This window comes from Leptonychotes weddellii, chromosome 9, assembly GCF_054177405.1.
Source record: "Leptonychotes weddellii isolate Sample4059 chromosome 9, ASM5417740v2, whole genome shotgun sequence".
NCBI classification, from domain to species: Eukaryota; Metazoa; Chordata; class Mammalia; order Carnivora; family Phocidae; genus Leptonychotes; species Leptonychotes weddellii.
The window spans coordinates 109,037,780-109,062,175 of record NC_138377.1 but is presented as its reverse complement, the minus strand read 5'-3'; the positions used below and the strand labels follow the sequence as shown (position 1 = coordinate 109,062,175).

Genomic DNA, 24,396 nt, shown 5'->3' with positions numbered 1-24,396 from the left:
TCAGCACCTGGGGGCCGATGCACCACCCCCTCCAACCTGGCGGGCACCATGCGTTCCTCCACTTTTGGCAGGGGGAGAGTGGCGGGCCTGAAGCCTGCCGCTGAGCAGCTCTCTGCTTTCCTCACAGGTCCCAGAGCTGCAGGAAGGCTGGCTGCCACGTTACGAAGGACTTCCTCTCCCACGGATGAGAAATCGTCCCTCAGCCAGCTCTGACCTGTGCCCCAAGAATAGGAAGGCCCTGCCACATTTGCTGTTTCCTGAGTAATTGTAAATAAGACGTTCAATCTCCTTGTGGGAAAAAAAAAAAAAAGCGTAATGTTTTCCATCAATCACTTTGTTGGAACCCTTTTCAAAAAGTCACAGCATTTTAATATAATTTTGTACTTAAGGAAGTTTTATTTCTGAGATCTGGCCCTTAATCATTTATGTGTGGTTTTTCAGTTTCCCAAGTAACAAATAACTGTGACAGGATCTGCATCTAGGAAATGTTTTGTGGAAGTCTCCCTTATTTGTCAACCAAACCTTTGAAGTACTGTGAACTTGGTCCCCACATCGGAAGAGACGTGTGTTCTCCTTCCTCCACTGTGGGTGCCCAGAGCAGGTTCCTTCCCACCATTGACCTGTAGCTGCACCAGGACAAGTACAGTTATGTGCCTGGGCTTCCTCCCCTCCCCCCCACCCCAGCTCAGTATACGTGCCCTTTATTAGCAGGGTGTGGGCTGTGATTGAAGGCAGAGTTGGTTCATTCTCGGCTCTGGCCACTAAATGTTAGGGCCTGCACCCACATTCCACATGCATCTTTGAACTTCCAGAACCCTGGCAATAACCTGCTTCCAGGATTTGCCAGTCTTGCTTTGCCCTTCCTGTTTCCACCTGTTTCTTCATTCCTGGTCCTTACTCCTCGCTCCCGAGGCTCTAAGCTCTGGTCTCCTTGCATTGACTGTCCCGCCAGAAGGCTCTCATTCCAGTGTGATTCAGCACATCCTCTTTGGCTCAGGCACCTGGGCTAGGGGTCAGAGGCTTTTGCCTGAGGTCTTAGGCTGCAGGGGCTCCCTGGTGACCATATGAAGGAGGGCAGGGACTGGAGGTCAGGCTGTAGGGAACAGTGAGATCTCCCACCCATCATCTCTTTCCTGTCCTGCAGTTACTGCAAGAGCTCCCTGTCAGGACAGCATGGATGTATTGATTTGGACGTGGCACCTAGCCCCTGGTAGACTGGAGAATCCCACTCCTCAGAATATCCAGACTTAGCTCAGGGGGTCCCACAGTCAGTCTGTCCCCACTGGCAGAGTTTGGAATGTGCTGCTCAACACTGCCCACTTTTGTGCTTCCCAATGTGCGATGAAAGCCACACTCCAGGGAGAGAGTAAAGCCAAGGACGAGAGATGGGTTTCTATCACTTACAACCCAAAGGCCTACCTCCCTAATACATATGTCCACCTCCATTTTCTGTCCTCTTCAATAATGTTTGCCCCTTATGAGGATCTTAATCGAAAAAAAGCATCATGATAAGCAATGCTGGTTGTGCTGGGAATCATATAGACCAGCCTGCTGGTGTGTTTTGTGACAGCATCATTGAGACCTGGTCTCTCAGATTCTGTCTGTGTGCAACACTGCAGTAGAAAAAGCATCATCATTGTGTTTTAATAGTAAGTAGTTCTGAGAAGCAGGAAACTGCTTTTTATCTTGTATTCCATGGCAAATGGATTTGACCTGCATCTGGCATTTTTTATAATCATGTATTCTAGAGAATACATAAGAGTGGAAGAGAAGTGAGAAATGAAAGAAGCATTATCCTCCCTCACTCTGTTTCTTTTTAAACCAAGACGTCCAGCTACACAATGGTGAACCTCTGCAGTTTCCAATCCCCAAACATATCTCTCCATTATGTTATGATACATTTTTGTGTTTTGTGATTTAATCATGTTAAAAGTCATATATGAAATGAGAAACCAAAGCCTGTGATGGTTGGTATTCATATATTGGTGAAGTAACTTGTTAAGGTCCTCAAAGTACTAATAAAATTGCAGTCAGGCCTCAGCTAGGTATTTTTTGAGTGATACAAATGAGCTTTTTATTGAAGGTGGGGAAAATGGGATATAAGTTATAGCACTCAAGGTAATGTCTAGTAGTAGAAAATCAGAAAACCACGGATGGGCACTTAGATTGTGTTCCAGTGTTTAGGTGGTAGATAGTTTCTAAGACCTCAGGACTACACTCTGTCTAGTTTTCAAAAGATAATAGTAACATTTCCTTTTGTTCTTTTAGCTGACATTTTAAAAAGACTTTGAACTTCTGGGAAGAAAAAAAATTCTATGTGAATCTAAATGTTTTGTTATTATTAACAATGACTACAATATTCAAAGTAAATATTCAATAAATATTGTTTATTAACATTCCTCCTCAAATACCAATAAAATGAAAATGAAGAAATTGGGGTTCCTGGGTGACTCAGTTAGTTAAGCGTCTGCCGTCGGCTCAGGTCATGATTCCAGCGTCCTGGGATTGAGCCCTGCGTTCGGCTCCCTGCTCAGTGGGGAGCCTGTTTCTCTCTCTCTCCCCTGCCTCTCCCCTCCCTGCTCATGCTCTCTCTCTTGCTTGCTCGCTCTCTCAAATAAATAAAATCTTAAAAAAAAATTTTAAAAAGAGAGGAATTAAAAAAATTTAAAAAGACTCACAAAGAAGAAACAGGCAGATGGGAAAAGCCAGCAGAGTTTTGCAAGGATGAAAAGCATATCGTTGCATGGTGACCGGCTTTGGTTTCTGCATTTCTGCACTCTGCCGAGTGCCGGGGGTGGAGGGTGGAGCCAGGAAGAAACAAGCTGATTTGTGCCTTATGGCCTTGAAAAGTCTCAGGAATTAGAGGTAGTGGGTGTTTCTGAAGGCCGGGATGTGGATGGGGCAAAAACTAGAGGATTGGTTTAATCTGTATGATAAGCAGTTAGACCCCACCCCACCCCCGAGTCCCAAGCTGAGACTGTATAGCTGTGAAATTGTCCCTCTCCAAGAGTAGACAGAGGTTGAACCAGAGAGACATTAGGGAGAGCTGGAGAGGTGACAGGTACAGCTAAGGCAGGAGTGCGATGCCTTATGGGAACGAGTCAGCAGGAGCTAGTCTATGCTGCAGTAACAAAACAAACAAACAAAAAAAGACCTTGAAATTTCAATGGCTCAACATAGCAAAGGTTTGTTTCTTGCTCACAAAATGTCTCATACAGGCCGGGCAACTCTTCCGGGCAGCTTTGTTCTGTGCGGTTAGGGAGGTATTGAGACTGCTTCTGTTTTGTATCTGTACCATCTCATCCATGAATGATACCCACATAGCTGCCTAGGGAGAAGAAAGGCAGGGGGGTCCCCTGACCGTTGAGTGCCTCAGACTAGATATGACACAATCCTGCTGCTCCAGACTTGGCCACATGATGACTCATCCCGTCTGTGAGGGAGGCTGGAGCTCCTGCAGCCCACATGGATGTTCTGGGGACACAAACTTGTCTCTGTCGCATAGGATTAAGTGAGGGTCTGGGGGAGAAGGGTGAGGCTGCACTTCCCTCTGTCATCTCAGACTCCCTCTTTGCAACGCCCAGAGGGCTGACTGCTAGTCTCAACCATCCTCAGGCTGACGCATGAGGATTCCTTTCCACAGAACTCCACTGTCCAAGGGGAGAAGAAAATCACAGGTCTGGGGAGGTAGGGGAACCCACTAGTGAGGCCCACTGGTAGACAAGCTCCTGCTGAGCATAGAGAGCTTCACTTAATATTTTAGCGCCTTTTATGTGGTCACTCTTAAGCAGGATTTTATTGAGCACCTTCTGTGTGCCAGGAAATGTTCTGGATGCTGGGGATAGAGCAATGAAAAAAATAGACAAAATTCCCATTCTCATGAAGCTTTATTCTAGTTCAGGAGATGGAAAAACAGGTAAATAAATCATATGTCACATGATAGGTAACACTAACAGGTAAGTGTTAGAGTGAAAAAGGAAAACCGGGAAGCACGTAAGGAATACGAGGAATGGGGGGCTATTTAATAGAGTGATGAGAGGCGCGCTCCTGTTGCTGGAGACCTGAAGGAGGTGAGAGTGAGCTGTGTGATCATGGCCTGGGAGGGGGAGGGGTTGGAGAACTTTCCAGGCAGAGGGAGTAGCCAGTACAGAAGCCCCCAGGTGGAAGCGTGCTTGGCATACTCTGGGAACAGCAAGGAGAGGTGTGGCTGAAGGGGAGCGTATGAGGGGAAAGTAAAAGGCATTGAAGTTAGACGTGCAGCTGCGGGTTTAGTTTGTGTGGAGACTGCTGGATGATTTAAAGGACTTTGCCTTCTACCCTAAGGAAGGTCGGGACCTCTGTAATGGTGAGCAGAGGAGGGGCTTTTAAGAGGGTCCCTCTGGTACCTGTATCCTGGGAGGGCAGGGCACAAAAGCAATGAAGAAGGAATGAGATTCATTCATGTTGGTGCATTTAGATGTGGTTCTTTAATTCTTGTTGCTGCATTGTGTTCCACTGTGTGTATGTCCCACATTTTATTTATGTATTTTATTGTGGATGGACAGTTAGATGATTTCAGTTTGGTGACTATTGCAAATAATGCTGCGATGAACATTCACTTAAGTATCTTTTTGTGCACTACCCAGAAGTGAAATTCTGGGGTGCATGGGTTCAGCTTTAGTAGATAATGCCACATAATTTTCCACAGTGGTTGTTCCAGTTTACATTATCCCCAGCAGAGTATGAGTGTTCCATTTTTCACCATTATCAGCAATACTTGGTGTTGCCAGTGATTTTCCTTTGAGCCATATGGTGGGTGAATCATGGTGTCTCGCTATAGTTTTATTCTGCATCTCCTTAATTATTAATGAGGCTGAATGCTTTTTCATATGTTTATTAGACATTTGGATACCCTCCTTTGTGAAGTACCTATAAAAGCTCTTACCCATTTTCCATTGTGTCGTAGGTACTTATTTGTTTTAAAGAGTCCTTTATATATGTTCCAGAAATAGGCCCTTTGTCAAGGTTTGTAATTTGTCAGATAGATATATATACACACACAAATGTAGGTATATACACACACATATTATCTTCTTCCATTCAGGGCCTTGCCTTTTCATCTCATAATGATCTTTTTGGTATCTAGATTAAAATAAAATGTTCCTACCTCAAGGTCATAAAGATTTTTTCCTATGTTATCTTTAAATAGTTTTATTATTTTTCCTTTTGCATTTAGAACTATAATTTACTGAGAGTTAATTTTTTTATAATCCAAAAATATAGTTTCATTTTTCCACATGAATATCCTGTTGACCTAGACCCAATTATTCAAAAGACAGTCCTTTCTTCATTGCTATGCAGTATTATCCCTGTGATGTAGAAGTGTTCTTTTATCTATGGGTCACTTCCTAGATTCTCTGATCTTTTGGTCTTTTTGTCTATACTGTACATTGTCTTAAATAACTAAAACTTTGTAAGTAAATCTCGGTATCCAATAAAGTAAGCGCTTTGTTGTTCTTTAAGATTGTTTGGCTATTCATGGTCCTTTGCATTCTTGTATAAATTTTGTAGTCAGCTTGTCAAATTCTACAAAGAAACCCTGCTAGAATTTTTGATAGGATTATAGTGGTTCTGTAAATCAATATGGAGACAATTGACATCTTTACCAGAGTGTGTTTTCCATCCTATGAATATTTATTTGGATCATCTTTAATTTCTTTCAATAATATTTTGTTTTATAAATTTCTGAGTAGAGGTATTATATATTTTTCATTAGCTATAAATCCTATCTATTTATCTGTCTTTATTTTTTTGGCAGTGTTATGCATAGTGATCAATTATCTATTGCTGTGCCACAAACCACCTCAAAATGTCATGGCTTAGATATCTACAGTTTATTATCCTTGACGACTCTATGCGTATTCTGCTGATCTGGCCTGGAGTCCCTCCTGTGATGGTGTTCAGATTATGGCTGGAAGATACTTGGCGGTCCCAATGGCCTCACTTACATATTCAGAGCTTTGATGCCACTGAAGTTGGGCCTCTCCTGTCATCATTCATTACTCTAGGTGGGGCATCTGTCCACGGCAAAGAGAGCACTATGAAAGGGAGTATCCCAAGAGGACAAAAGCAGAAGATGCATGCCTCTTCGGGCGTAGGCTCCAAAATCCACACGTTGCAACTTCTGCCACACTCTTGTTGTTCAAAGCAAGCCACAGAGTTAGCCCACGTGTGAGGGGGTGGGAAAATTATCCCCACGTCTTGATGGAATAAGCAGCCACCCACGTTACAGTACAAAAGGGCATGTGGGATCCATCTTTGGGAAAATGTGTCACATATGGCATTTATTTTAATTCCATTTTCTGTTTGTCATTGAAAAATGGAAATGAAACTGATTTAGGCATATTAATCTTATCTCCAACCACTTTGATAATTTATTAATTCTAATGGTTTATCTGTACATTTTTTTGACTTTTCTACATATAGAATCATGTCATTTGAAAAAGAAAAGACAATTTTGTTTTTTTCCAATCTGTACAACTTTTATTCCTCATCTCAAAGGAACATTTTCACTATTTCACAATAAAGAGTGATGTTTAATGCAGATTATTGTAGTGATAAGTTCCCTTCTATTTCCAGATTACTCAATTTCTTGTTAGTATTTTATAAGATCATGAATAGATATTGAGTTTTCTCCCTTGATTTTTCTTTCTTTTTTTGAGATGACCATATGAAAGATCTCCTTTATCCTGTTAATAAGGTGAATCACCTTGATTGACTTTTGAATGTTCAGCCAATTTGCTTTCGTAGATTGAACTCAGCTTTCTCAATGCTGAATCTCTTGATTTTGTTTGTCAATGTTTTGTTCGGGGCTTTTGATTATGTATTTGTGAGGGAGATTGGCCTTTTATCTTCATTTTTCAAAATGTCCTTGTCAGATTTTTATATTAAGGTTATGATTTCTTTATAAAACACAATGGAAGTAGTTCCTCTTTTTCTTTTCTGGAAGCATTTATTTAAGACTGATGTTATCTCTCATTTAAGTGTTCAGTAGATTTCACTAGTGAAGTCTCCTAGGTTGGGTTTTTTGGGGGGTTTTTTTGAGGGAAAATTTGGAATTACAGATTCAGTAGTTCCCAGGACTATTAAAACTTTGTGCATTTTTCTTGTATAGGTTTTGTTTAGTTGCTTTCCTAGGAATTTGCCCATTTCATCTGTTTTCAAATGTATTGGTGAACATTGTAATTAATATTCTTGTATCCTTCTAATATCTACAGGGATGTACCTTGCTGTTGGTCATACCTGTGTGAGAGCACAACGAAGCTGGTTTGGGGAGTGTTGAAAGAGGTTGGAACCAATTGCTGCTGCCAGGGCAGGGGGTATTGCTAGTACCTTACTGACCAGAAGAGCAAGCAAACAGGAAGAAGCAGGTCCTACCCCTTGCCCCACTTTTTAGGCTACCCCATTGCCCCTTATTAGAAGAACCCAACAAGAAGCCATCTAACAGAAGAAAAACATAACTTTCAGAGATCCAAACCCAGTGTAAGAGAGCAGTGGATTTGGAACAGAGATCATTAGCTTAATAAATAGCACACCCTCCCACTAAAATATCTTTAGTATCCTCTTGACCTCACTCCACCTGGAGGAGACCCTTAGAATCATTTTTCTTTACACTCCATCTCCTGCCTCTTCTTATTCCTGGGATATGCTGAGATTGTTTGGGTCCAGGCTCTTACCAAAATCTTCCTTCTTCTACTTCAAGAATCCTTATGAACAACTGTAGTACAATTTACATTCACATTATCATTGTCTATTAAGATTTTAAAATAAATATTACAAGATTTGTCCTATTGCTTATTAAACTGTCCTCACCTCCCATGGGTCCTTGTTTGATTTGGTTCTTTGGTGAGAGTATACTGGAGTATTCTCAGAGAGGACACCTGGGACACCTGCTTCCCACTCTTCAAGTCCCATAATCTACTCCTTTGTATTCAAGTAATAATAGTTTGCTTGGGTAGAGAATTTTTGGATTACAAGTGAGAAATGGGATATTAGACTGACTGTTTCTAGAAACAACTTAACTCTTTTTTGTCTGGAAGCTTGTATGATTTTTCTATTCTTGAAATTCAGAATTTTAGCAGGATGGGTCTAACTTCTGCCTTTCCAGAGCCCTTTCAAATCTGAAGACTTGAGTTGCATTTCCTTTGATAGTTTCTTTGCTTATTCTCTGTCATATGTTTTGTTTCCCCCAAACTTCTGTGATTTATATAATATTGCCTCCTGCTCTGCCCTTCGTATCTTGATATTTCCCTTGTGATTGATTTTTATTCCATTAACTTTTGTCCTGTACTGTGTGACACATCTTTCACTTGAACCTTCTAAAATAGTGATTTGGTCTTCAGTGGGGACCATTCTCTTTTACAGTACTTCTGCTAGAATTTTAAATTTAAAAAACAAGAATTATTCTGTTCTAGAAGCATTTTATTGTGCTGTAATAATATCTCCTTATGTATTTTCATTATGTTTTTATTTGATAGTCTATTTCTGTTTCTATTAGTTCTGCTCCATAGTAGCCATCTGTTCTGGAATTTGGCATTCTCCTTCCTTTAAACCACTATGCTTATAGGTGTGCATGTGAGTTTGCTTTGCCTGATCATTTTGCTAGAAGTTCCCCCAATACTGGTTTGGGCTCAGCTGGTGGCTGTGACAGGATCCCTTTTAAGACTATGGTAGAATAATAGGAAGAAACGGAGGCAGATAGGGTGGGACTGTTTTCCCTCTTGGGGAAGGGGCAGTTGGGTAGGCAAACTACATTGTCTCACTTTAGATATGGCAGGGGGAGGGGTGGGTATAGGGATGGTGTCCATTTTCAGAATCAGATAGAGATAGATTGTCTTCAGGCCCACCCTACAACTTCTCTTTCAATGGAGACAGCTGGGCAATATCTCAGGTAAGCCATACAGGCTCCCTCTCTGCAGCTCAGAGGTCCCCTGGGTTGTCTCCCTCTGGCTTGGGATGGCTGCTTCTCACTCTGAGCTCTTCCAGAGATGCAGCCTTTCTCCATACTACCTGACCTTTGGTCTATAGAGTCTTACTGATTTTGGCTTTCTGTGCTAAGCATGCACCTTTGTCAAAGGCCATGGGGAGCAACGGTAGGTCAACCTCTGGACAAACCCCCACCCTAGGCATCATCAGTAGCAGGATACTGGAGACAGGAGAACATGTGGCTGGCTGGCTGGCCTGGGGCTCTCAGAGCTCAGCTGTCTTCAGATCATCTTCATATTAGGGACAGTTATAGGTAGGAAACAAGGCTAGACTTGGGGGTGCTGTATGAGTCTAGGCAACCAGGACAGATTGGCACTCCTGAAAACCTCCAGAGCCTCAGACTATAACTTCCTGTCTTCTCTTTCCAAGAAAACTGGGGACCAAGTTTGTAACATAGAGTAGGGTGTTAGGGGTCAAGTGGGCCAAGTGGCAATATAGTCCTCTGGAGGATGGCCTTGGGAAGCTAAAATGCCAAGTCCATCAGGCAGGTAGAGAAATGACCTGCTGGAAAGAGTGAATTGAGCAGTGGGAACTTTGTGATATCCTTTGAGGTTCTAATGTATAGTGGGGGTAAACTCCTCAGTGGATACTCACCCAAGGAACCACTAGTTGATGGACATCACTCAAGCTAGGGTGATATCCATGAAATATGAGGATGCATCTACAGGACTTCCAAGAAAATTCTGCCTTTATAACTTACAGACTCTAGATATCTGGGCAAATCATAGATCCTCCCCCTTTGCAGGTCCTAGATAAAATCTAAATGTCTTTTTGCCATAGAGAGGGAGGCTGACTGCCAACTTGCAGTCTTGTACCACTACCTTAAGCAGCATTTCAAGCTGATATTCAAATGTCTATAGATCTCGGAGCTAGGTGAAGGGGGTTGGCACATGGCCGCTGACTGGGAGCCCTGGCTTCACCAGGTAAAATCTAAATAACCAACCTATATATTCCCTTTGTTGGGATTCTCTTGGCTACAGATGTCAGCTGGGATACTTTGGGCTGTAAGTGATATAAAACCCAATTCACAAAACCTTCAGTGACAAAGGACATAAATTATCTCAAATGACAAGTTCAGAGGTGGGCTGCTCCAGAGTTAGTTGGTTCAGCAGCCTAGAGAAGTCATCCAAGATCCAGATTCTCTCCAGCTTTTCATTCTACCAGTTTCAATATTTTGATGTGTCAGCTTAGTTCTACTCATGGTCACAAGATGACTGCTTGAGGCATTACATGCAGATATAAAATGTCTAGTAGAAGAGGAATTTTTTTCCTGTGAACCTCTTTTTGAGAGCAAGTAAACATTTCTCAGATGCACCCCCCAATACCACCAAAATATTCAGTATCTCATTGGCCAGAACTGGGTCACATGTCCACTCTTGACACTTGTTATGTGGATTGTATTATTTATTTATAAATTTAGAAAATATCACCCTTGAGTAAGATTAATCAAATGAACATGTGAATGGATGTTAATATTAAGTGGCAATTGAGTGGGGCCGAATTTCTGTAATTTGCACCTAATAATCATACCTGGGCACAAAGGATTAAGCATAAGCATAACAGATATATCCACATTAATTACTGCCTGAAATTTCCCAATATAGTTTTTAAATGTCCAGAGTTATAACACACTGAATTAGGTAATTTGCTTAGAAATAAACGTGAAAAGAAAAGAAAACATCCATGAGTAGTATGAACCACTTGGATAATTATAAACAATTGAGCAGCTCAAGAAAATTTCATAAGCATATTTTTAATGACTGATTGGATCCTAGGAAGTGGTTAATTAGCTAACATTTGCTTTTGCCACACCGCTTCTCTCAAACCTGTGGGATTAAAAAAATCTGAATTAAAAAAAAAAAGTCATGCTTCTCAAGAAAGACGCCCTGGTTTATCCAGCCAGATTACGGGATGTTGTTGCCAGTTTCGAGAGGCAGGAATCCTTCAGAAGACTGAGCTCCTCTGCCTCTCATGCATTTAGGGCTGTCCTTCCCACAGTGGCTTCCTGGTTGCGGGAAGCAACATTCAGCCAAGCCAGCTGGGTCGGACATGTAAGTAGGCGGCACGTTCCCCTCTGCTCGTTCTTCCTTCCCAGATGCATGAGATTCTCACTTATGTGGGGGGCTTTGTCTCTTCCTTGAATCACTTTCTCAACCACAGCACTGATAGATGTTTGCTGTTTAACATATTTGTATTTATAAAAAAGGTGTGTTCTGTCTTACCCATTCTCTGTTTTTTCCTTCCCTAGGCCTTATTTGTACCTTTTGTCCAATTGAAATTAAACTTGTTTATTGCCTGGAACGCCTTTTTTTTTTTTTTTTTTGCTCAAGGCTTCTGAAAGCTCCACATAGCAGCCAAATTATCTCATGTACACACAAGGAAAGGGCTTAGAGGATAGGGGACTGAGGTTTCCTTTAATATCAAGTTTCCTCGATATTTGAGTTTTGAGGGTACCTTCTTAGAGAACTAGGGACTTTGTAACAAATGAGGTGGCCAAATTCTCTATTTAGCAGGGTTGTCACATATGCCCTAAATGATTTACAAGTTTTCATGGAAATAGATAGCGATCAGTCTTTTAATGCTCTAAGACAAGTGAACAAGAAGTGAGAGTTCTGGTTGAGCACAGCCGTTGCTCATTTGAACAGTTTTCATACCAAGAAAGGCAACGATCATACCTTTTTGTCCAGGTGAGTGAGGGAAAGTCCGGGTAAGAGAAAGGGTTGCCCATGTACAAAGGACAGAGCATTTGACTTTCTTGTTTCCTCTAGGTAGAAAGATAATTTACATCAATTCTTGAGTATTTGAAAATACTCACTTGTCTATATTAACTGAAAAAACTATTGTCGCTGTTCTTCGTGTTCTTCTTCTACAGTAAGATTATGTTTTTCTACCAGATGGGCAGCCTTTCAGAAGGGGTACTTGGAAATCTGGTCAGCCAAATGAGTGGACAGAACCCCAAGATCAATGAGGTGATATGTTTCACCTGAATCATGCTCACATGTCTAGAGATTATTTGTTCCCTCTAAATTTTATTAAGTTTCATGATCCTTATATAGTTCTTGTATATAACCTCATTGTTCCTAGTTGTCATAATTAAGAAACTGTGGGAACTAAATTCAATTCATTTAGTGGAATATAGCTTAGTAAAGCGATGACATCAGGGTAAGAGAGACCATGTCAAAGTTGGGCCCAATCAGGAGCAGATGTGTACCTAACATTGTGTGTGACTTGCTTATTAATCCATTATATGTGTCTGAACAGCTTTTTTTCGGGGAGGGGGGTGTTGCTTTATTTTTTATTGCAGTAGATCTTGCCTTCAGTTCAGGGTTGTATGAGGAAATAAAAAATGAGCCTGTAAAACGAAGAAGAATTTAGTTTAAAATCATATATCATAAATATACCTATACATACTTTTGCAGATGTTACCTGATTTTGCATTTTTGTGAATATCCTGCATTAAGTTATACATATTGTACTACGCTTAATTCAGAAGCCATTTTCACAGTAAGGTTGGTATATTTTGAGATAATGGGGACTTGTTCTTGCTCATGAGTGAGAAGATAGAGTTATGAAAGCATTGGATCACCATTCATGCACAGTGGACTTTATGACCTATTTTTGATTTTACCCTCCTCTCAGGAATATCCAAGGGCCAAGGCAACCCCCCGAAGCCTCCCTTTGTCTGGTGTCTCTGTTACGGATGGCAGGAAGCAGTAGGAACAAGCAGAGCCCCCATTTCCTCAAGATACTTCGCTGCCGTTAAAGATCTATTCCCACAGAGTAGTTTTAAATGGAGACCTCCACTTGTCCTGGAAGTCACAGAATTGTGTCACTTGAAGAAAAATAGAGCCAAGTTAGGAAATTTATTGTTTTACCAGCAGATACTCTGGGAAACTCAGGATGCTCCAGCATACTGACATCTAACAATGAGGAACCAGGTGCTTCTTTAAATGTTATTTTCAGGAGGGGCTTTCTATTTCCTTTTCAACATGTGTTTATGATTTCTGATTTAGAATTCTTTCGTGTGTGTGTGTGTGTATTTTGTTGGGGGGGGGTGCAAAGGGACAGGGAGAGAATCTTAAGCAGGAACCACACCCAGTGCAGAGCCTGATGCGGGGCATGATCTCACAAACCTGAGATCATGACCTGAGCCCACATTAAGAGTTGGATGCTCAACTGACTGAGCCACTCAGGCACCCCTAAAATTCTTTCATATATTAATAGTATTTTACAGCTGAAAGAGTTTGCCTAACTGTGTGGTGGGTATCTGTGGGTGAAGAGGCTGAGAGGTCTTCTAGGACCCAGAGGAAACTGGTGGCAGAGGAAAGATGAAACTGTGTTCCATAAACCATGTAGCATAAAAATGTTTGTTAACTGCCTAAAATACAAACATCTTTGTGATAATGGCAAAAATCATTATTTCTACAGTAGACTCTGCTCCATTTTAGTTTAACTTTTTAGTTAAAAATTCTTTCTGTTGCTGTTGATCCAGAAAGTCTGGGTGCCCTAACTGCATCCATTTGATGGTTTTCATTACTGTTTTCTTAAGTCTTTTCTGTTTCATCTCATTACACTTCAGAAGGAGCAACTTATTCAAGACTCTTCAGCTTGGCCTTCTTCAGGTTCTTTTTAAAACAGGTTTATTAATACATAATTAATATATCATAAAATTCACTTGTTTAAAGTATACAATGTTTTTTAGCATACTTCAGAGTTATGCAACCATCATTATCTAATTTTATCACATTTTGAATCACCCCAAAAAGAAATCTCATAGGCTTTAGCAGTCACTCGCCATCCCCCACAATAAAACTGTGTTCCACAGAAGCTGTACCATTTTACATTCCCACCAGCAATATTTGAGGTTTCCAATTCCTCTGCCTCCTTGCTAACACTTGATATTATCTGCCTTTTTTGTTTATAGCCATTCTGGAGCCTGAAGTAGTATATCATTATGGTTTTGATTTGCATTTCCCTAATGACTAATTATGTTCAACATTTTTTCATGTGATTAGCCATTCTTACATCTTTGGAGACATGTCTATTCAAATCCTTTGCCCAGTTTTACAATTGGATTTTTGTCTTCTTAAGTTCCAAGAGTTGTTTATATTTTCTGCATATGTGTCCCTTATTAGATACATGATTTGCAAATAATTTCCCCCAGAATGTGTAGATTGCCTTCTCACTTTCTTGAGTATCCTTGGACACACACAAGTTTTTAACTTTGATGAAGTACAACTTATCAGTCTTCTTGTTTATCATCTCTGCTTTTAGTCTCTTATCTAAGAGGTCATTGACAAACCCAAGGTCATGAAATTTGCTCCTATGTTTCATTTTAAGAGTTTTATAGTTTTAGGGTGCCTGGGTGGCTCAGTCGTTAAGCATCTGCCTTCGGCTCAGGTCATGATCCCAGGGTCCTGGGATCGTGCCCCTCGTTGGGCTCCCTGCTCCGTGGGGAGCCTGCTTCTCCCTCTCCCACTCCCCCTGCTTATATTCCCTCTATCGCTGTGTCTTTCTCTGTCAAATAAATAAATAAAATATTTAAAATAAAAGAGTTTTATAGTTTTAATTCTTACATTTAGGTCCATGATCCACTTTGAGTTAATTTTGTATGTGGTGTGAGGTCAAGGTTCAATCCATTCTTTTGCATGTGGATATCCAGCACCATCTGTTGTTACCCCCATTGAATTATCTTGGTCCCTTTTTTAAAAAAATCTGTTAACCATAGATGTATGGATTTAATTTTGCACTGTCCCTTCTGCTCCATTGCTCTATATGTGTATCAGTTTACCAGGGCTGCCATAACAAAATACCACAGACTGGGTGGCTTAAACAACAGAAATTTATTTTCTAACAATCTGGAGGCTCGAAGTCCAAGATCAAACTATTGGTAAGTGTGGTTTCTCCTGAGCCTCTCTTCTTAACTTGCAGACAGCTGCCTTTTCACTGTGTCCTCATATGGCCTTCTCTCTGCGTGCACACATCCCTGGTATTTCTTCCAGGGATGAAGGATGGTGTCCTTCTGAGGGCATCAGTCTTACTGGATTAGCAGCCTACCCTAATGGCCTCATTCTAGCTTAACCCATTTAAAGAGCTTATTTCCAAATGCAGTCACATTCTGAGGTCCTAGGAATTGGGACTTAAGTTTATGAATTTGAGGAGGAGGCGGGAGACACAACTCAGCCCATAACAATAGGTCTGTGCTCATGCTAGTACCACAGAGCTTTGATTACCCTAGTGTTGTAGTAAGTTTTGACATATTGTAGAAGTGTGAGGAAATGTGAGTTCTTTGTTCTTTTTTAAGTGTTTTGGCTATCCTGGGTCCTTTGAATTTTAGGATCAGCCTGTTAATCTCTGTAAAAAATGCAGCTGGCATTTTGATAAGGATTGTCTTCTATCCGTTTTACATATTGTTAGATTTCATTTGCTACTGTTTTGATAAGGATTTTAGCATCAATATTCATAAGGGATGTTGGTTGGTAGTTTTCTTGTAATGGATCGTCTGGTTTTGGTATCAAGATAATACTGGACTCAGAATGGGTTGGGGAATTGGTTCTTCAGTTTTCTGAAAGAGTTGGTTTTAATTCCTTTTAAAAGAATTTTGGTAGAATTCACCAGTGAAACCACCTGGATCTGGATTTTTCTTTGTGGGAAGTTTATAAACTACTAATTCAATCTTTCTTTATTGTAGGCCTATTTATATTTTCTATTTCTTCTTGAAATCTGTGACTTTCTAGGAACTTTTCCATTTCACCAAACTTACCTAATCTGTTGTTATATAGTTGTTTATTGCTCATGGCATTCTTTTACAATTTTTTTTAAGATTGGTAGTGATATCCTCTCCTTTGTTCCTGATTTTATTAATTTGGGTGTTCTTTCTTGCTCACTGTAGCTCTTTGTCAATTTTACTGCTTCTTTAAATTCTTGGATCATCTTTAATGAGCTGTTTTATTTCACCTGTGCCAGGTTCTGCACTTCTTTCTTTCCTCTACAGATCATGCTTCTAGAGTTGCTGGCAAGTAGGCTGGCAAGTGGCGAGAGGCCCAGAAGTTTCTGGCACAGCAGACTTTGCTTTTATGAGCCACTGTGAATCAAAGAACACACTGTTTACATGTCTCCTGAGGCACCATGAAGCAGCCTCTTGGAATCTAAGCTCAAAGGGGTTGAAACTGCTCAAGGCCTCTCCCAACATCAAGGCCTGATATCATTTGACCTGCCTGAAAGGCTTCCTCTGAGGGCAATTAGTCAGCAGCCTGGACAGGCTCTTGAAGGACTACCCTCAGAAAGAAGACAGCTGTAGGCTCGCTCAGAAGGGAGACATGGGTTTCTGCCAGCTGAATACCCACAAGTACCACATGATCCTGGGTCTTCCCAGGCCTTGGGAAGGGGCAGGCTTTCTCCTTACCAGGTACCTAAGCTCTCACTTGCATCTCAGGGAGAAGCAGCCTTGTACACTCTCCTTTGCAGATTCTGGAGAACCCATGGCCTTTGTGCACTCTCCAACCTTGAATGCATGCCTGCTTTAGTTGTTGAGTTAGCTCAAGGGAGGGAACCAGGAAGGAGAGGGGATCAGAGACATGGGGTCTGTGCATACCCACCATCTGGCCAGGATTCCTACAGCCATCGCTGGAGTACCTCTGAGTATTATTTCTGGTTTTCTGTTTATAATTGTTGTCTCCTTCAGGACCACCACTTACGCATATATGTAAGGTTTTTCTTGTCTGCCTTCAGTATTTTCATATTTCCTTCTCATTCTTTTATTCTTAATCCATTTCAGTTTGTTCAGTTTTCTCAAAACAACTTATCTGTCTTGCCCCTGAGTATTAGCCTTGTCGATTCTCCTCCTTGGTGCCCTTGCCCTGTGAGTATACCTCTGTTCTAGGCTAAAGTGAAACCTAGAAAAAAAGAATGAGGCTTCTTAAATATGGAGAACATAGCTACTCTAGAATAACAAATACTTTAAAATACGTTCTAGGTTGTCTGAAACTTCTTTTTGCAGAGGTAAATCACCAGATTAGCTCATATGTACATTTTACATGGAAGAACAGTTGGTCTTTCATGATTTCTACTTTGGCCTTATTGCCAGCAATTAAAATCAAAAGTGCATTCCTCAACCACAGAACATGCCAAGAAATAATAAAAATGTCAAATTGTATTCAGATCTCCTCTCATTACATTCAGTAACCTTATAGGTAATATTAACTTCGTCTAGCTCCATTCTCTTTAAACCAAGTCTCATTCCTTAGTACCCTTTATTCTCCTGCTTAATTGGGTTTGGATACTGTTTAGCCAGAATTTTTCCAGTTTCAAGTAAGGAGAACCAACTGAAAGCAGGTAAAGCAAAAGGAGATTTGACTTGCTTCAATAAGTAGTTACCCCAGAGTTTGACCTTGAACTCAGGATCCAGAAATTCAGATGGCAGCATTAAGACTATTTCTCTCTTAGATCTTTGAGTTGGCTTCACCATGAGGCAGGCTATGTCCAAGCAAAGGCAAAGGTGGCTAGGCTTACATCACCACCCAGCTTGTCGGCTTGGAGAAAGAGAACCTATGTGAACCTCTGAAAGGATGTGGATTGGACTTTGAACTAGTTGCTGTGGCTGGCCTGCATCTCATGCACTCAGGAGAGAAAGGTAGAGCCTTACCAAGGTCTCCTAGAGATTGGAAGAAGCAGTTCCTAAAAGGAAAAGATGCAGAACAAGAGGGAAAAATAAGCAAACAAGAAATTTATTGGCCACTATTGAGACCTTATGTGTTTTTAATTTTATAACTCAATAGATTTTAATGATTTTCGTAAGTAAAAGGCCCTGCATAACTGGAAGGTTTGTATTTCTTGAAAAGAGTCTAAGAAGGTGTTTCTGGGCCAAATAGCTGCAGTGCTTGGAAAGAGCTATCTCATCAAGCTACATCTCTCTACCCCCTTCCACCAGCCAAGGAAAGCTCTGTTGCCATTTAAAGTATTCTTCCATGAGGGACAAAGTGTTATCGAGTAGTCCTATTGTGTCTTTTAACCTGTATGGATCTGTACGAATGAGTGGACACAAGGGATTTTAGTGCAACCATTAACGTATCTGGAATCCTTTTCCTCCTATCTACTCACCAAAATAGTATCTGCCTTCCCGGCTCCAGCTCCTTTGCTCACATGCTACACACTGTCCCACTTCCTTTCACTGGAAAAGGCAGTGAAGCTGTTCATATATGGTGGCTGCATGCTTTTATCATTGCTTTTCTCCCCCAGAAAGCCCTTACCTGCTTTTTGCACTAGGTTGCTGAGAAAATTTAAAACTTTCTCTGGTTCTGCAAGAAATACCAGTGAATGAAGAGGAGAATCCAGTAGATAATAAAGATGATTAGAGCTTGTTGGCAGTCATGTGCTACCAAGGAGATGAAATAAGGCAATTAATTACTCAGAGACCTCTAAAGAGCAAGTGCTAACTGGTAGGCATTTCTTTGTTTAATGCATTTGAAATCCTAGCTAGCTTAATTTTGCCTCAAAGAATTTTTCCTTCTTTTTCTTTTGGGTCTAGTAATGAAAGTATTAAGGTCATTAACATAAACTGAAAATGTCTTTCTTTTTAAACCACTTGCCTTTATTACTTCACTGGCTGAACAAAGTCACAAATGTCATATTCAAGTCACACTGAATTTACTGAAAATTTGAATGTGTATGACTGCTAGGGCGTGGTGTCACTAGGACGTTAAAATCATTGAGAATATATTTCTCACTTATCTCCCAAGCAAGACAATCAACACTGAATTTCGTTTTTAAAAGAAAATAATTTTGGGGCACCTGGGTGGCTCAGTTGGTTGGGCGACTGCCTTCGGCTCAGGTCATGATCCTGGAGTCCCGGGATCGAGTCCCGCATCGGGCTCCCTGCTTGGCGGGGAGTCTGCTTCTCCCTCTGACCCTCCCCCCTCTCATGTGCTCTCTCTCATTCTCTCTCTCAAATAAATAAATAAAATAAAATAAAATAAATAAAAAAAATAAAAGAAAATAATTTTAATAGCACCTTAATATGTTTTTTTCCAGAACTTTTTCTCATTTTTGTGTGTACAAATGTTTCACTTCAGTAAACATCTTTCTACATACAGCTTTGTAGAGTCCTCAGATAGTTTCCTTAACATAAACCCTGTGGAAAGAAGCAAACTGTTATCAACTACCCGGTCCCAGCCTTGTGCTAGGTACTTGGCAAACCTATCTCATTAGTTCCCTGATGCCTGGTTATTATAGTAGTCCCCCCTTATCTGTGGTTTCGCTTTTTGCTCTTTCAGTTACTCTTGGTCAGCTGTGGTCTGCAAGCAGATGATCCTTCTTCTGACTTATAGTCAGAAGGTCAAGAGCAGCCTAATGCTACATCACAGTGCCTGTGTCATTCACCTCACTTTATCTCATCATGCATTTTATCATCTCACATCATAAGAAGGGTGACATTTTGAGAGAGACCATATTTACATAACTTTACATTACATATACTGTTATAATTGTGCTACTTTATTATTGGTTATTGTTTTTAATCTCTGACTATGCCTAACTGATCAACTTTATCATAGGTATATATATGCATGTATAGGAAAAAACACAGACTATATAGGATTCAGGTCTATCTGCAGTTTTAGGCATCCACTGAGGGTCTTGGAACATACTCCCTCTGGATAAGGAGAGATTACGGTAATCTCATTTTGTTGATCTGGAAAGAAAGGAGCATCAGTAGCTCCCCCGGTGGTACACAGATTTCTAATCTAGGTCCATCTAACTCCATACCTTTGCTTTTTCAAGGACATCATATTTATGTTCTCTCTGCTTCAACATATGGTTAAGAGCAGTGTCTGGAGGCACAATATCTTAATTCAGAACCAGATCCATCACTTATTTGCTATAGGACCCCCAAACAGTTAATATTTTCCTCTGTGCCTCAGTTTCTTCCTTTTGACAAGAGAAACCTAATGAACAGGTCTCATAGGGTTGTCATGGTGATTAAATAAAGTAATCCATGTAGACCACTTAGAACAGAGTCTGACCCACAGTTACCTTTGTAATAACTGTCAGCTGTTGTTTCTATGTATTATTATTACTGTTAGTGTTGTTATTACCATCATCACCATCACGACAGTTTTTCCCCAAACATCCATGGCTTTCCATGTCATTCTAAAATGGAGGGTGGTCTGGATGACTTCTCCATACGATGCCTAAAGTTCATTCTAATACTATTATTTTATGTCTGTATTTTCATACCTGAATTCTCCTGGACACAGTACAGAGATACTGGTTTTAGCCAGTATCTTTTCTGACCTATTTTGAGTATGACAATCTGTTGAATTAAGATGCTGCTGAAGGACACTGCAGATTTATACTGAAAATGCAGCCTAATTGTTGACAATGGTTTTCATCTCATTTTCCATTTCTCTGTTATCTGTTGGTTGCTGATTTTTTCTTTCTCTCTTTTTCTTTCTTTTTTTAAACTCAGGGTACAACTGATCCTTCTGGAGGGACCTTTTGCAGAATTCTTGATTGCAGGAGGTTTAACATAAGTCCAAATTTGTAAGGAAAATGAAGCAGATGAATTTTCTCATTGTTAAAAAAAAATGAATGCCTTGATGATATATTTGTTTTTCTTAGTAGGCTTCTGTCATTAAGATGGATGCTTGAGGATATATTGTTAGATCTTGTGTGGAACAGAGAGTTATTACTCATAGTGTACCAGATCTTAGCGTACTTGCATCACAACATGGAATATCATTTTACATTTAGATTTGCAGTTCCAGGGCCATTATCAGATTGCATTTTCATATTGAATTACAAACAAAAATTTCATGTCACTAACACTTAATGAAATTTTAATAAGGTTGTGTTTTGATACTATTATTCAAATAATGTGTTTTGAATTGCTCTCCTTTGACTATATTTGCATTAAAGAGGAACTCGATTTGATTTGGTTCTTTGAAGTTTGCCCACTTTCTGGGCAGCTTTAAAAAGACAAAGTAGGAAATTCAGTTTCTTCTCTGCAAGTCAGTAAATAGAAAAGGAACGCATTTGCTAATATCTGCAGAAGTAATGGCAGCAGACTGCAGATGGTTTGAGTTAATGAAATGACTCATGTTGGCTATTAGAGCTGCCCAATTAAAAATATATATACAAAGTGCACACATCACAGATTATGAGGACTGACATCCCTGCGTTCTCTTTTCTTTCTCTTGAGCCCTAAGGCTAAGATATTAAAAATTAAGAAATTTAAGAGATTCACATTATTGCAGTTCTTGATCAGTGATGCCCAAAATTAGATGGGAATCTCTTGAGAGAGCACGTTTCTGTTTGTAGCATTCTTCTTAGCCATTTCTGCTAAAATTGTGGTTGTGGGCCCAAGGCAGTTTACATGAGCAAGTGCTTTCCGAAACGTAGAAGAAGACCTCACTGTAACGTGTTTTATGTGGTGGTTTTGTCCTGGTTGTCTAGCAGAGGGAGTTTAATGCATAGACGATAAATACTGAAAGAATGAAAACGCGGTTAAGAGTCTTGCTTGCAAGACAACGTTGCTTTTACCAAACATTCGTTTTTAATAAACTCTTAGGGGCATTAGAGAAAGTAACTGGTGGTAAATGGTTATGAGGGTTTGAACCTGAGCCGAGGGGAGGGCGTGGCGAAGGCAAACGTAGTTAGGAAATCATCTGGGTCTTTTATTCTTTTTACGTCGTTTTGTGTGGAAGGAAATGCTTTTAACTTCACTTTCACGCTCTTACCTTCCTCCTCACCTTACTGTTCTCCCACATTCAGACTTTGAGTTCCCTCCATCTAAAAATATTCGCGATTTTAGAACTCTTAATACTCATTTTCTGCAGTACTTGCCTGAGCCCTTGTGGTCCTGAGCTTAGCCGCACACTTGCTTAGTTTTGGTTCCTGTTCTCTGTCTGGGTGGTTTGGTGAGGACAACACCTTAGGTTCCAACGAGAACCACAGCTAAGACTCCACGGCTTCCCGCCGACGCGCCGCGGCCGGGGAGACGCCCCCGACGCAACGCGCAGTCTCCGCCGACGCAGGCGCGGTCTCCGTGATGCAACGCGCGCCCCCTCTGGCCCCGCCCAAACGTGCCACGCGCCAACCCACAGTTCCCGCTGCGCGCTGCGATCCCGCCGCCGCCGCCGCCCGTTAGGGCTCCCGCAGCCGGGGACATGTTGCAGAAACCGAGGAGCCGGGGCCGGCCTAGCTCCCAGGCGGAGAGGGACTGGGGCCGCGGTGCGGCCGAGGAGGCCCCGAGCACCTCCCGCGGGGCGGGCAGCTCCCGGGAGGCCCGGAGCGCATCGTCGCAGGGCGCCCGCCGGGCCGCGGCCTCCCCGGAGGTGGGGCCCAGGTCCCAGCAGCAGCTGGAGCTGAAGGTGGCTGAGCTGGTGCAGTTCTTGCTGATTAAGGACCAGAAGAAGATCCCGATCAAGCGCACTGACATACTGAAGCACGTCATCGGGGACTACAAGGACATCTTCCCTGACCTCCTTAAACTGGCCGCCGAGCGCCTCGAGTACGTCTTCGGGTACAAGCTGGTGGAACTGGAACCCAAAAGCAACACCTACATCCTGATCAACACCCTGGAACCGGTGGAGGAGGATGCCGAGGTGAGAGGCGATCAGGGCACGCCCACCACCGGCCTCCTGATGATTGTTTTAGGTCTCATCTTTATGAAGGGCAATACCATCAAGGAAACGGAGGTCTGGGACTTCCTGCGTCGCTTAGGGGTGTACCCCACAAAGAAGCATTTAGTTTTTGGGGACCCAAAGAAACTTATTACCGAAGAATTCGTGCGGCAGCGTTACCTGGAGTACCGGCGGATACCCCACACTGATCCTGTAGACTATGAATTACAGTGGGGCCCCCGAACCAACCTGGAAACCAGCAAGATGAAAGTTCTTAAGTTTGTGGCCAAAGTCCATAATCAAGACCCCAAGGACTGGCCAGCACAGTACTGTGAGGCTTTGGCAGATGAGGAGGCCAGAGCCAGACCTGAGACAGGTGGCCCAGCCCCCTCCTCTTGAAGTCTGAGATAGATTCAGAGGGACTTCTGGGGAAGGTCAAAGGCACTGGGTGAAGGGTTAGGGGTGGGAGGGAGCATATTTCCGTAACGCTTAAATGTGTGTGGCTTTAGAATGTGTTTGCAAACATACGTTCTCTTTTAATGTAAGTTACTTGGTTCCAGCTTTTCACTTTTAAAAATATTAGGAGGGGATTTTGGTTTGATTTGTTTTATCGTTGTATATTTTGGCGTAAAAATTTTGCTACCATTATACAACTGATTGAAAAACTTTGTACCGTGATCTGGAACAGGTGTTTAAAAAAGAACACATCGGTAAATTGCTTTGGCGCCAAGAAAATAAAAGCGAGGTGGTTATTATCTGGTCTCTTTAACAGTTTGTAAGTTAAAATAAAAACCTTTATAAATTAAAAAAAATGTAATTGTCCATATCCTTTTTTACCTTAAGACAGCTATTTTATATTTATATATTTCCCATGTATATAAGCATTATGCATGGTCTAAGTAATGTACATATTGTATTTTCTCCGAATAGCAATTTTTTTTTAATATTCGTAATTATCACTCGGCTCTGTGACCATTTAGTGCCATATGGTTTTTTCTTTTTTTTTTTGTGGCTATAATTGTAATAAATACTGTATCTTTGAAGCAATTAGTCATTGTGCATTTTTCAGTCATGGTTCATGAGATACTAATTTCATGATCCAAAACCAGCATCTTAAAAGCATTTTTTTCTTGCTACATATTATTAAGGTAAATAGTGTTTTGTAGAAGTTGGCTTACTTTTATATGTGTGTGTGCATATTGGATCATGATCTAAAATAGAAAATAAATTTCTCACTGGGTACAAAAAAGTGGATAAAACTGTTAGTGATTAACCATGCCTACTTGGGAATCCGACTTCCTGGTTCAGATCCTCGCTTCACATAACTAGCTGTATGAATTTAGGCAGGTTATTTGTATACAGATGTTTCCTCACCTGTAAAATGAGCTGATGATACTCATGCTATGTGTGATAATGTGGTAATTAGATTTTGGAAGTATATGTAAAGTTCCTGGTACAATGCCTGGTGTGGAGGATTTTAGTTGTTCACTTTGTTCCTTAACTTTTTAGATTTGTTTTTTCATCTTGGTCTGGCGTAAAGTTTGTATTGGGGGGTGGTGCTTGGAAAAACGTAACTCATGGTATACTGTGAGTATAGCCCATATAAAGTAGAGCAGGACAGTGAGACAAAAGATCTCCCCTGGGCTTGAGAGCTAACTGTATAGTGAAAAGGTATGGGTTTTGAGGTTGTCTGACAAACGGAATTTGAATTAGGGCTCATGCTGTGTCAGCATGGTGATTTGGGGTACATTTT

General features: G+C 41.1%; 2 protein-coding genes across 14 annotated transcripts in view; both read left to right on the top strand.

The window, feature by feature from the left end:
* The window catches only part of ENTREP2 (endosomal transmembrane epsin interactor 2), a 360,783-nt gene that overhangs the window by 229,192 nt on the left and 107,195 nt on the right, over positions 1-24,396 (top strand). Inside the window, exon 4 of one of the 13 annotated variants that reach the window (XM_081831528.1) lies at positions 128-267. The exons of the other annotated variants lie outside the window; for them this stretch is intronic. The gene's annotated coding sequence lies outside the window, so the exon portion shown is untranslated. The remainder of the gene's footprint in view (positions 1-127; positions 268-24,396) is intronic. 13 annotated transcript variants of the gene reach the window in all.
* On the top strand, positions 22,096-23,690 carry NSMCE3 (NSE3 component of SMC5/6 complex). Its single transcript, XM_006730005.3, has one exon. It carries the CDS (start codon positions 22,188-22,190, stop codon positions 23,040-23,042), a length of 855 nt encoding a protein of 284 aa, XP_006730068.1. The 5' UTR covers positions 22,096-22,187; the 3' UTR covers positions 23,043-23,690.

Coding starts and splice junctions, on each gene's coding strand:
- NSMCE3 (XM_006730005.3), top strand. CDS start 22,188: ATGTTGCAGAAACCGAGGAGCCGGGGCCGGCCTAGCTCCCAGGCGGAG.